Source organism: Equus asinus, chromosome 27, assembly GCF_041296235.1.
Source record: "Equus asinus isolate D_3611 breed Donkey chromosome 27, EquAss-T2T_v2, whole genome shotgun sequence".
Lineage (NCBI taxonomy): Eukaryota > Metazoa > Chordata > Mammalia > Perissodactyla > Equidae > Equus > Equus asinus.
In genome coordinates, this window is record NC_091816.1 from 32,445,850 (window position 1) to 32,459,627 (window position 13,778).

The 13,778-nt window shown below is 42.6% G+C and overlaps 2 protein-coding genes across 2 annotated transcripts; both read left to right on the forward strand.

Annotated features, from left to right (window-relative positions):
• Positions 1–428: 428 nt before the first annotated feature.
• On the forward strand, positions 429–3,983 carry LOC139039665 (beta-defensin 104A-like). The gene is made up of 2 exons (XM_044760658.2): positions 429–486; positions 3,823–3,983. Exons 1-2 carry the CDS (start codon positions 429–431, stop codon positions 3,981–3,983), a joined length of 219 nt encoding a protein of 72 aa, XP_044616593.1.
• A 5,133-nt stretch (positions 3,984–9,116) lies between these two features.
• LOC106823819 (sperm-associated antigen 11B) lies at positions 9,117–12,887 on the forward strand. The gene is given in 3 exon segments (XM_070500157.1): positions 9,117–9,171; positions 10,643–10,783; positions 12,754–12,887. Coding segments are annotated over 3 exon segments (330 nt in total).
• The last annotated feature ends 891 nt before the right edge of the window (positions 12,888–13,778 follow it).

Here is a 13,778-nt window from a genome sequence, read left to right on the forward strand (position 1 = left end):
CACTGCTATTTCAACAAGAAGCTCAGACTGAAATTTACTGGGAGCAATTTAATGCCAATTGAACTGAAACAGAACTGAAAGTCCCCTCACCCAAATCACAGACTATCTAGAGAACATCTAATTCAATTATTGTTTCAGATGGGGAAACAAATGATGTGACTTGCACTAGGCTACAAAGAACTCCTCTCAATGGGTTATTTCTATGCGATAATCCGCCCCCTACTCTGAGCACTATCTCGCTGACACTTCTAATGTCCCCAACGCCTGCCCTTGTGCTGCATGTAGTGAGTGCTCACCCACGCGTGCTGGGTTTTGAGAAACTTCAGCAATCAGGAGCAGCACTCTGCCCATAAAGAGAGCTGCTCCTCTCCTACCTGGTGGTAATTCCCACACACCTGCTTCCGCGTCTCTTCAGCAACCCTTGCAGCATGAGGATCCTTGTCCTGCTCTTAACCATTTTTGTTCTACTCTACCAAGCTCCTCCAGGTAAAAAGAGACTTTGAGCTAGAAATTGCAGAAGATGGCAGGTAAAGAAAAAAACTTGACTAAGAATAAACAACCTGTGGGATTCAGCAAACTTCTTAATCTCTCTGCCCTGATTGAGACCATGAGTAAAATGCAGTAGAAGGTTGCCCTCATAAACACTTCCTAGCACCAAGGCTTCATAGCTCAAAAACGTAGGGGTCTTAGATGTCATTGGGGATTCACTAACCATACTTATTGCATTGAAGGGATATGCAATTATTCATTGTTGATTTTCTGGAAAGAGATGCCTTCTGCCCTTGATGGCCCCCATCAGCCTCCCTCTGAAAAGTTTTGATCTGCAAAGAAGGGGGCCTATTCACCCTCCTAAATCATCCAATGCCTCTTCAGATCAAGTCAGGGCATTAGAATCAAGAGGAATGCAGTGATTTCGGTAGATAAAAAATAAATTTGTTGATAATACAAATAGCAGGTCTCTTTGGAGTCTGCTGAGGAAATTTCAAAGTTAGATGGAGATATCAGCAATGTATTGACTCCTATGTTAATCTATGCACCCAGAAGCACACAGTTTTATGACACTACAGTTGGAAGGGACATGCAAGGTCATCTAGTCTAATTCCCTCCCTTTAAAAGCTGAGCCAAATGCTCTGCAGGTACAGTGAAGGAAAATAACTTACCCAGAGCAACTGAAGTCTAGCTGTGCTGGGATAAAACCAATCGTTCTGATTTAAGGAACCCCCAAGGCTCTCCCCAAGCTCCTTGGTAAGTTCCCAATGCTCAAGGGGATTCCCAGGCCACCCTCTTTGCCCAATTCCAGTGTGCATCCGCGCAGTGGTACAGAAGGGTTATTTCTTTTTCTCAAAGGGTCATGTTTAGCTTAACACTTTCTAACTTGTCTTTTTTTCCTGGGGCATTTCCTATGGATGTTTCTCAGAATTTCTGCTATCATCATACTCTGGATCTGTCAAACCATGATAGTAATTTATTTATCACAAAACAGATTCCCCTCAACCTCTGATCGTGAGACAAAGAAGCTGTTGAGATTGAAAGCCTGAGTCTGGGTCCCTCCAGAGCCAGGGGGATGCTCCTGCAGAGCTGGTCGACTTTGCCTGCATCTGGCTGCTGAGGGCTGGGTCAGATTGGCCTCTACAGTCTGATTCTGAGAAAGGCCCTCAGGAGGAAGGTGGTAGGGAGGAAAAGTGGAAGGGAAGGCAGGTGAGCACGAACTACAGTGATGCTCACCCCTCATCTGCTCCTCCTCCTTCTGGTAACTTTGGCTTTTACACACTTCCAGCACCTTGAAATGCCCACAAAGCTGGAGGATGGATGCACAGGAGGGCTATCGGTTAGGTAGCAAGAGACGCAGTGTAATGTGGTCTACTCTGGAATGTATTTATTACTCAGTGAATAGATTGAATTCAGAACCTGTGTTCTCTCTTTTGCATTCCGTTTACTCAAACTGTAAGACACAAAAACTGGGGTTTGGCCCCAGTGTTGACATTAAGTTGTTGTGTGATCTCAGGTGTCACTTTCCTCCTCCAGGCCTCAATTCCTATCTCTAAATAGATGGACTATGAGGGTTTGCTTGAAAGTGACAGTCTAGCATTTCAAGGTCTGTACTCTCTTTCTGTTCCATTCTGATTCTACCCTAAGCTTCACTGTCCCTGAGCTCACTTAGGGTCCCCGTGTTCTTCCTCTAACTCCAGGCTGTACAACAGCTGGCTCAAAAATGTCAGAAATCATATATCTGGTCCCCAGTCTCCACATACCCACTCAGCATAACGAATATTTCAGCTCACCTCACTCTTTTCTTCATTGCCTTGCACTCTGACCTCAGGGCCCGGTTCTGAATGGAGGTCGCAGTACTGAGGACATCACAGCAAGGAGCCTCTTCAGTATTCTTTGAAGTACATTATTTTGTGAACATGCTTTTTATCCTCATCTACACCCTGAACAGAGAACCCTCACACGTAGGCACTGGAAATAGGAGGCTTTCTTTACCAGGACAAAGGAAATCATAAAACCTCAGCCCAAGTATAAGCAACCTGGTTGAGTTGTCCTGCCCCTTTTGCTCTGTGAAAAATGGACAGATGAGGAGAGAGACGGCTCAGGGCTCAGGCACAATAAGGACCTTAGGCCTGGACCTCCTCAAAGGGTGCCATGTGCAGCCTCGACTGTGCACATCACACCCCCCTTTCCCAGAGCTCTCCTGACACCTTCCCCAAACCGTGTTCCTGCCCAGTGCGGGAGGCACCTGTCTACAGAACCGCCCCAGGCAAAGTTCTCCAGGGAGGCTCTTTCAAGCCACCGTCCACTTTCCCTCCAGCATCAACCATGCTTCCGGGCTCTCCTGGATGTGAGATGCAACCAGTTTGACCCAATAGGCAGCTGCAGGTTTAAATAGCTACTTTCAGCCTCATTGAGCGCTCCCAGAGACCTCTAGTAACTAACCCCACATCTCCTGCTTACTGCTCTGGGCCAAGGGTCAAAGGCTCAGGATTCTATCTCCTCTCCTCTTCTCTCCTCACATCTACTCTGCCATAGTCGATCCTTGTCTATCCAATCATGGACTCAACAGGTAATTACCGAGCACATGTGTGTGCCTGGTAGTGAATGAGCACATGATGGTGAGCATGGGACATAAACATTGTCCTCCCACTCAGGGAACTTAGAATTCAACTGAAAAGACCAAAATACTAAAAACTTATGTAGCTACAACTTGGGATACACGTCATGAAAAATCATTAAAAAATTGCATAGGGAGGGCAAGAGCTCTGGGGCACTTTGCCACATGAGGAGGACAGGGGCCGATTTCCCTGACATTGTGACACTCAGGTTGAGAGCCGAAGGTTCAAAGAGGTCATTCAGGGGAAGAGGAGAAGAGTAGTCCTGGCAGAGGGAACAGTGCGAGTGAAGGCACTGAGATAACTTCAGGAACTGAAGCCGGACCAGTGAGGTCATGGGAGGGAGAGTGAAGGCCCCGTGGAACAGCATGAGTCTGAAGAGGTGGTCCAGGGTTAGAGGAGGAAATCTTTGTAGACCACAGTCAGGGGCTTGGTTGGATTCATTTAAAAAGCAACAGCAAACTCTGGTAGGGATTTTAGGTGTGACATGAATCAATTAAAAATTCTTAAAATCATGCTGGAAGAGTATTAGATGGTGATGCCAATCAGCTAGGAAAGCAGAAGAAGGTGCGGGTATTGGGGTTTCTACTCCTCCAGGACTCCCTAGTCTTCTCCAGACTCAATTTCACTCATCCCGCATCAAAACTCTGCAGTCAAAGTCTTGCCTTTTGGTCCTCAGGGACGATTAATCACACTGACTTATTCCATTATGTAGTGAGAAGTGACCTTGACGCAGGCAGGATATGTGGTTATGGGACTGCTCGCTGCCAGAGGAAGTGTAAAAGAGAGGATTCATTCATTGGAAGATGCCCCAACATGTATCCATGCTGTTTGAAAAAGAGGAATGCCAACTCATCACACTCTCTGAAATACTGAAACCCTGATCCCCAGAGTCACCGACAGCTGGACCTCTGAGCCTTCCCTTCTTGAGGCCTCACACCTAGAACATCCCCAGTGGCGGCTGTCAATCCAATTATTAAGTGAGGATTTGCCGAGCTTTCACTCCACGCAGAGCCAATGTAGGAGGTTGTGGCAGAATACGGGCCTCAGGCTTCCGAGCCTCAGACGAGCTTCTCTGGCTGTGAGAAAAGAGGATAGCAATGTGGGTTAAGTGAGAATTTCAACACTTTAAAACATGAACCAAAAAATATATCTAATCAGCCACAAACAGTAAACATCATATCAATTGATCTTGGTAACATTGGTTTTCTTTTCTGATCAAAAGTTCTGCTCAGCAGTTATATATGTCTTTTGTCAATTAAAATGTAAAATAAACCAATATTAAACGCAGTTTTTTGGCCCACACTATCATTCAAAACATAGACCTTCAGGAAGAAAAACAGAAGCGATACTAGGTGGTGAGAAGGTAGGGGTTCACTCAAGCAGATGTCTGTGAAGGGTCACATCCAGCAGATGGCAGCAGAGAGCGGCCCTGCCCCTGGGCAGTGTTGGGCGAATGCTTTGAGACTCATTGTCCCAAAAACTGGTAAAGAAAGGCCAGTAATAAAACATTTGACCTGCCTTTCCTGTCCAAACTGTATTTCAGGGTAACCAAATGGTTCGTGAGCAAAAGATTCTCTCTACAAAAGTGGTCCAGCTAATAAATGAAGGAGGAGAGAGAGAATAACACTATTTCACAAAAACCTAGGGAAAGAATGATCTAGCCAATGAATGTCAAAAGCCACTAAAATAAACAAGAATGACCACTTGATGTTACGTGCCTCCTAATAAATGTGCACAACACCACCTAGGAGCTGTTAAACTGGATTGCATCCTTTTGGCCAGAAACAGTACAATGTCCTTTCATGTTGTCAGCACTCTGCTTCAACATGCGGTTAATTGTTGTTTCATCCCTTCATAAGCTCCCTGCCACCCCAATTATTTCCGAGAATATTCAAGATGCCATAAAACTTCATCAGAAAATACTTTGGAATATATAAGTCAGAGAAAAGGACTCTTTAAAAAGCGTAACCACATGGGGTTGGCCCAGTGGCACAATGGTTAAGTTTGCACATTCTGCTTTGGCAGTCTGGGGTTTGCTAGGTCAGATCGTGGGTGCGGACCTATGCACTGCTTGTCAGGCCATGCTGTGGCAGGTGCCCGACATAAAATAGTGGAAGATGGGCACAGATGTTAGCTCAGGGCTAGTCTTCCTCATCAAAAAAAAAGGAGGGTTGGTGGCAGATGTTAGCTCAGGGCTAATCTTCCCCCCCCAAAAAAAGAAAGTGTAACCACAGCACTATTACCACAGCAGAAAATATCAACACTAATTCCTAACTATAATTTAATAGCCAATCAGTGTTCAAATGACCCTGGTGATTTCCTAGGTGCGTTTGTCAGAATCGGTTTCTTAGAACCAGGATCCCAGCAGGTCCATACACTGGGTTTGGTGGTTTGTGTCCAAGGCCTCTTGTATGGATGGTGTTGCATACTTGCTGTTCCACCTATAAAGTACTGTGCCAAAAATCAGATGTGAACTGAACGAGCCTCTAGATCTCATCACAGTGATTACAGAGGAGAGAGGAACCTGTTAAACAGCCCCCAAGGATGCAACACTCCACCTGCGGGATACGGAATATACTATACGACACCGCAACGTTAAATTTAAATCGTGCCCCATCCTGTTTAATGTCCCTCTTCATTATTCTCATACTTTGCATTTTACAAAGTACATCCACGTACATAATCTCTTCGATCCTCACAGTAAGCTTTTGAATTAGTCAGGATAAGTGGCATCGTCTCGACCACTTAGGTGTGGAAACTAAGGCTCAGAGCGGCTTTCCTAAAGTCAGTCAGAGTCTTGGGCAGGGCGAGGCGTAGACCCCACATCCCAGCACACATCAGAGCAGTACAGCGCGGCGCGCTCGAATCCCAGCTCTCCCACCTGGAGGATAACCTTGGGAAGGTTTCTACCTTGACTTCCCATCTGTGATATGGCCGTTCAAACAACACTTAGAAGCTCAGAGCCAACTTCAGATCCTGTTGAGAAGTGATTAGTTTTTGGTCTATGACGATAGAGAAAAGAAAGGGAGTTTTCTAAACTTTATCACCACCAATGGTAGTGGTCAGGGTAGGAAAAACAAGCAGAGAGAAAAAGCATCTCGTCATCAGAAAAAATCACGTAAAATCAGAGTGGGCTTACATCCTGTTTGCCCTGAGGAACCCCAGGGGTTTTTCTTTCTTTGTTGTCATGATGTCCCAAGCTTTCACTTTCTTAAGGAGACACACTCTGAAATAGCCCCTCTATGTGTAATTCACATGGTCATATAAATGAACTGCAGCTCTCAGCACTGAAGGAAATTACAGTCAAGCTATTTTAATTTCCTGATGGCTTAATAGCAAAAGACCAAAGATAGATTGCTCTATATTATTGTTTCTAGAATTAGCAAGAAATATCTGATGCACTACTTCTACATTCTGAAACTGAATGGCATTGCTAGTTTTCTTCTTTCTCTGAAGGATGGAACATTTGTAGGCTGCTGTTCAAAATGGAAGATCAATAATCATTTGAAATTAGTCTAATGAAAATCAACAGATAGAAGAATTGAGTTTGGACATTTTTCGCTTTATAATTTATACATTTGTATTATTTCAAGCTCAGAGAGAGAGAAAGATTGATGGAGAAAACATCAGAGTGAGCAGATCCACCAACCAGGTCCTCCTTGGAGAAAGGAAACATGCAGGGGGTGGAATTTTCAGCACTGACATGTCCTCTTTCTTGCCTCCCAAGTGGCATCCCATTAAATCCTGGACGATATGACTGCACAATATGCAGAGATATTTTAAGGAGAACATCTTCTTCCGCAATGCCACTGTCATTTGACACCATCTACTTGGTTCGAATGAATCAAGATCTCCATACTAGGCAGCTTAGTTGTATAGACAAAATAAAAATTTAAAAAAGATTTCGAACCACTGGTGAGAATATCCTCTAATGGGTTCTGCTATCCTCCCCACTGCGTGTATTTGGCTTTCAGAAGATAAATTGTTTCATGGTTTTTCTAGAACACAGAATGCCCAGAAGAGGACTGGAACTCAGAACATTGTTCTGTTAGGACAGATGTAGCACCAACAGTCTTTATACCGATTTCACCTTCATTTATCTGTCAAAAAGGAGAACTAGCTTTTCACTGGTCCCTTCTTTTCAAGGTTATTCTTTTCAGAAGTATTAGGAAGTCTTATTTTATCTTAAGATCTGGACAGAGGAAGTAAGACATAACTATTTTTAGTTCAATTTCTTCATCTATTAGATCAAATTATTTTAATGAATTAGAACAATTATTTGAGGATGATTATCAAAATAAAGCTACATTTTGACTCATGATTCATCACTATTAATGTCTGAATATTAGAATAGGCTATCTTTTTTTTTAATAGAGAAGAGCATCTATAGAAATTATTTGCCTACCTAGTCTAAAATTTGCATCACTTTTAGAAAAGATCAGAATTCTACACTTAGGCAAATATAAATGCAAGCGCAAGAAATACCTTCTGGATTAGAGATTAAAAAGAATGTGTAGGTCACGGGAGAAAAAATCTTGAATGAGAATTGAGTTAATGGCAGCTTTCCACATACCTTCCTCACCATCTACTTTTTGTCACAGTCTGGTAGCCATGGTGATTAATGGCCCTTGTCATAGGTCAGTTGCCTCACATCTCTGCCAGTACTCTCAACATCTTCAAATTGGAAGATTTCCTAATGCCTTAAAATAAAAAGATGTGAATGCTCTTATGCTATCTCCAACTAGTACCTCAGTGCTCCCTAATATTGAGTCTGTCACAAGACCTAGAGTAGTGATTGCTGTGTGAGAGCAATGCTGGGACACCTTCTGTGCACATCTGTTCTTAGCTCCAAACCTTCTCTTCCTCATTGTAGCTTCCCTGGATGCTCAGTTTCTGGTGTGGCTGCTGCCTCTTTCTCCATCCACTCTCACCTTTCTCCAAGTGGAGTATAAGTATTTTCATTTACACAAATGATATAAGACATTTTTCCTGGACCAAAGAGCATGTGCAATTGAGAGACATGGGATAAGCATCACCCTTTCCAGCATAATGGATGTCATATTGGACATTAGATGCTTGTAATGCTCTTGAACCAGAGCCTATGCTTCCCTGGTTGAGTCCAGACAGGGCTGCCTGGGTTGTGCGTGCCTGAGATAATGCAGCAAAACAAACCTCTGGCCTGCCAAGGGGAAGGGGAAGGACCCAGGGAAGAAGAGCCTTTTGCTTAATTATTAATAGAACAGAAAATCCAGACTCAGTAACAGAACATTTATAAGCAGAATTGAATTGGACCCAATGGCATCAATAGTCAGGCATCTGGGGAACAGAGAATAGAAAGGAGAGAGAGACGTGAAGAAGAGTCAGATAAAAGAAATTCGAAACAGAAGAGTAAAAGGAGCTGATGGAGTAGTGGAGGAGGCCAAGGACCAGTGAGAGACTTGGGAGAAAGAACAGGGAAGAGAACATGGAACAGCTTAGGAGCCACCTATATGACTTCAGGAAATGACAGTTTTGAAAATCAGATCATACCCAAAATGTTTGTTTATCTGTATGATTTTTTACACTAAAATATATATGTTCAGGAGATAGAATAGAAACAATAGGACAGCTTTTTTTTTTTTTTTTTTTTTATGTCACCATCGTAATGAATAGCAGTGGTTTAATGAGGTACAATTGAGGAAACTGATTTTATGTTAATGACATACTTATTTTGCCTCTCTCTTTGATTTTCTGCTACTTCTCTCTTTCCCTGTTCTTTCTTGTTCACCAAACCCAGCCAAGGCACTCAGGCATGTTATTTACTTCCTGAGAAAAATGGCTCCATGGTTGTTCCCCCAGCAGTGGGAAAACAATGCACCTACATGTGTCCTCTGGGACTGAGAAATTACTCTGGAACACAGCTCTCCTGGGCACGAGGCCTACTCCCCTGCTCAGCTCTATAAAGGAAGCCCTGCTGCCCGCCCCCCACTACTCTCTGACCATCCCAGCCTGCAGCCCCTCCGGGCTATGAAGCAATCCCTACCTCCACTCGCCTCTCTTCTTATGGCCCCGCTGTTTCCAGGTAAGTCAGCAATGTGACCTGGGCCCGGGGCCAGGGTCTCACCAATGATCACTTCCAGGATGGGAGTCCAGGCTGGGCAGTGAGATACTATGCCTTAGTGTTACTCCCCAAGTGTGCTCTTCTGCTCACTGCCAGACATGCCAATAATCAGGAGGCAAGGTTGTAGGAAAGAAAGAACTTTATTATATCTTGCCAGCAAGATGGAAGATGGCCAGCTCATGTCCAAAAGAACTATCTCACAGAACAAAGAATACAGACCAGTTATATACTGGGCCAGTCTCCAGGTGGGGGATGAGGCTGCTCTCTGGGTGGGGCAGACATCTGGTCCCAGTTCCTGATAGTCCTTTGTTTTACTGGATGTGCATCAGAGAATGAAGCAGCTGCCTTATATCCTGATCTTTCGGTTCTCATTGATGATGGCTATCAGCATAGGCTCTCTGCCTGGGGATCATTACATTCCTAAGGAACTCAAAAGAACAAAATTTATCATCTTAAAGCAGCTGGGAGGGGCCACAAAATCTACAGAGCATGCTGGGCTAGTCGGATGTCATTGAAAGTTCCAATATGGTTTCTTTTCTACAATATGGCTTTCCTTATGTCAACCTTGTGTTGAACCAGTATCACTGGGAGCCGATTTCCTGGTGAGGTTTAGGCAGGAGTCTCTGGCTGGTTTGTAAATGACTCTGAATATGCTGATGGCATAGCTTCCCAGGACAGAGGGTCCCTCCCTTGACTCCACTTTCTTATCTTTTAGCATTTCCCTTCCCCTTACAGAGGATAGTCTGTGTCAGAAAGGACCTTAAATTTTAGGGAGTCTCAACAACTGTGTTGGTGATGCCCTAGGGGGATGCTCAGGTTGGCTTCCATGAGGTACTCAGGCTCCATTGTACTTTCACACATAATTTACCACTTTGCCTCTCTCTTTCTCTCTCTCTCTGCCTCTCTTTCTCTCTCTCTCTCTCTCTCACACACACACACACACACACACACACAAATGCTTGCAACCCACTCCATCCCATCCTCCACTTCCTCTTCTTTTACAGCTTTATTGAAGCATAATTGTTATACAAAGACTTGCAAATATTAGTGTGTACAATTTGATGAATTTAGACACATGCAAACACCTATAGTACCATCACCACAGCCAAGGGAACAGATGTATCCATCACTTCCCAGAGTGTCCTTTGTGCTGGTGTTTTTTGTGGTGAGAACCCTTAACGTGAGATCTCCCCTCAACAAATCTTGAAGCGCACAATACTGTGTTGTAAACTATAGACATTGTGCCATTCAGCAGGTCTCTGGAACTTATCCATCTTACACGACTGAAACATCACACCCACTGAGCAAGAACACCCTACACCCCCTCCCTCCTTCACACTGACTCCCACTTGGAGCATATGTACTGGGTCTTCCTGGGTCTGCTGAATAGAGAGCTCTGAAAATTCTCCGCTGTGTATTTACTCTTAACCAGGATCATCCAGAGCCAGATATGTTAACCATCAAGGCAGTGAGGGTCCCAGAGAAGAGTCACCTTGACAAGGAACAAATGGGTTTCACATGTTATGCCACTAAGTACAAGGCCACCTCTTGCCATGTACTCCCCCTTATGAGGGTAAGTACAAAAGCTGGTGACAAGTTCATTCAGCTGGGAAACATTCAGTGAATAAATAGATGGGAAGGTGACTGTGTGCATATGGGTGGGCTGAGCAGTGGTTGAGAGTCAGGACAGGCTGTGTTTCATGAAGATGCTATGTGGATCGACGTATGTCATCATGAGACTGGAATACTTATGGGGACATACAACTCCCTTAAGACATTCAAGCGTCATTCTCTAGCTGACAAGCAGGGTTTTTTTTTGTGTAGAGCCAGACGATTAAGCAAAACCAGAGAGTGAACTTTATAGAGAAGGAGTTTTGAATCCCAGCAAGAAAAGGATTCCTATCAATGATTGTTTTACAACTTTGGCATAGCGTTACTCGAAAAATGTGAAAGTTCTCAGCAGTATTGAGATGATTCTAGGTTCATCTGCCAGAGATGGCATAAAGGAAATAATTCCTGTGTTGTGTTCTGTCTTGAACTAGACCGATAATAGGTCTGAATTTATAGTCTCTCTCTTGGAAGAAGCAGAGCTCTATATCTGGAGTTGACTTCATAGTTTTGAACTTGAAACAATGACCCATATGAGGTTTCTAAAATAATTAAAGACATAAAAGTAGACAATAGAATGATATTTCCAGGAGATAAGGGATGGGGGAAATATGTGGAGAGTTTTTGTTCCATAGATATAAAGTTTCAGTTGTGCTACATGAATAAACTCTAGAGATCTGCTGTACGACATACTGCCTATAGTTAGCAATGTGGTATTGTGCATTTAAAAATTTGTGGAGAGGGGAGATCTTCTGTTAAGCATTCTTACCATGAGAAAAACAAAAACGGCAAAAATCAGAAACAAAGAGACACAAGGAAACTTTTGGAGGTCATAGATACGTTTATTACCTTGATTGTGGTTATGGTATCATGGGGGTAGGCTTATGTCCAAACTCATCAAATTGTATACGTTAAATATGCTCAGGCTTTTGTATATCAAAAACAAGTGGACTATTGGGCAGAAAATGTAGTGATAAGAAAATAATATTAATTGATTGATCAATTAATTCATTGATCTAGAAATAATTGGAATGCATACTGGTGAAAAAAACTAGGAGTGGAAGAGGGCAATATGTTTTCACATTTAATTTGTCTGAAGATCACATCACAAGCCGGTGACAAAGCCAATGATAATCGGTGCATCCTTAGCATGGTGTCTATCAGAAGTTTTCCCCAGCCAGATACTTATCGCTAATTCTCTGATATCGTGCCTCTGCTTGCATTATGTTCTTCTATTTTTTCTTTTTTTAACACTTACCTCTCTCCCATTTCTATCAATTGTCTTCATAGTAAACTATTTAAGATAAAAATCAATGTTTAATAATTCCAGTACTTGAACTTTAGAGTGAGATATCAATTTCACATTACTCAGGTAACTTGGCACACAGTTTAGGTCTCAAATAGTCTTCCAGGCACTCCATCATAGTGAGGGGGAAAAATAAATCTTTTTAACTCTTTGAAACTCTACCCTGTGCTACCCCTGTTCACTTGACCTGACCTAGAGATCCCAACTCTCCTCCAGGGATGGCTCAATCTGTTACTCGAGAGGACCGCTGCACTTTAATACACGCTTGATAGGGCCATATTACCTCCAAGTTTGCTTCAAAAAGTCCTTATTTGTCCCTTTATACAGAATTCTAAATTATTTTAAGTGGAACATTTGTATTGTAATTTGCCAATCATCATTTTTCTTCCCTCATTGCCCCTAACTTAATAGTTCTCTTTTCAGGGGTAGCAAAGATGACGTTCAAGCCAGAATCAAGGATCTGATTTTTATACTATCAGATGGTTACATGGAAATACGAGTGATCATATACAAAAGAAACCCGTTTCCTATCCCTTGTCTTCTTCCATCATATCTCTTCGGGTAAAATGACCAATGTTTGATACTTGAGATGATCTTAAGTGGCTAATGTTGGGCATTTCTTTACACAGAATCTGAACCAGATTTCAAAATTGTTGACTGCAAGAGAAGTGACGGTTACTGTAAGGAATATTGGAATTATATGGAAGTACAAGTAGGCTACTGCTCTAAGGAAAATGAGGCCTGCTGTCGACATCAGAACTGAACTTGCTGACATAGGAACCACAGCTCTGTCCACCTGCCTCTTCTGCTGGGCCACATTATCAATCCAGATGCAGGTTTTTGGGAGAAAGGGTCAAGCCATTATAATCTATGCCAGAGAGTCTAAACAGCTTATTGTAGCTAAAGAAAAGACTGGCTATAAATGGTCTTATAGACTTGATCTTAGAGAAAGTGACTTTGCTTGAGATGTTCAAAATCTTCCAAATCACGGAATTTTGGGTGGTACATGTGGATGTAATAAAATCTCATAGAAAAACATTGAAATAATTTGTTCTTTTGTTTTAAAAATATTTTCTGAGTAACTAATTTTGTCCTAGGCACTGAGAAATGTAATGAATTGGAAACATGAATATGTGGGGAGACAGACATCTAAATGAATAAAAATAATAAAATGCAACATATTCCATAATGTGGATATATCCAAGGCAATATGTGAAGAAGATAAATATAAGAGAATTAAGAGAAGATTCCTCAGGAAATTTGAGCAGGGTTTTGGAGGATGACAAGGAATTTGTTAAATATAAGTGAGAGGCAGAGATTTCCAGGCAAAGGATACAGTTTATAGAAAGACAGGGAGACATGAAAGAATGGTTTGCTAAATAAATGGGTAGAGGTAATGCACTAACTGCAAAAGAGACTAATTACAAGTATCAAATGATGCTGGTCTCAGAAATGGTGGGAAATGATCAAAGAATACAAATATTGTGATAAAGACCACAGACTGCTAAAGAAGCAAAGCTTATCAGGTGCTTCAGGAAGTGACATAATTGTATTTGTGCTTTTAGAATATTCACTCTAACAACAGAATTGAGGATGGACTGGAAATGTGTGAGATGGAGGCAGGAACACTGGTAATGGATGATCACAATGGGGA

Coding starts and splice junctions, on each gene's coding strand:
- LOC139039665 (XM_044760658.2), top strand. CDS start 429: ATGAGGATCCTTGTCCTGCTCTTAACCATTTTTGTTCTACTCTACCAA. Junction 487..3,822: donor ACTCTACCAAGCTCCTCCAG/GTAAAAAGAGAC, acceptor TCCATTATGTAG/TGAGAAGTGACCTTGACGCA.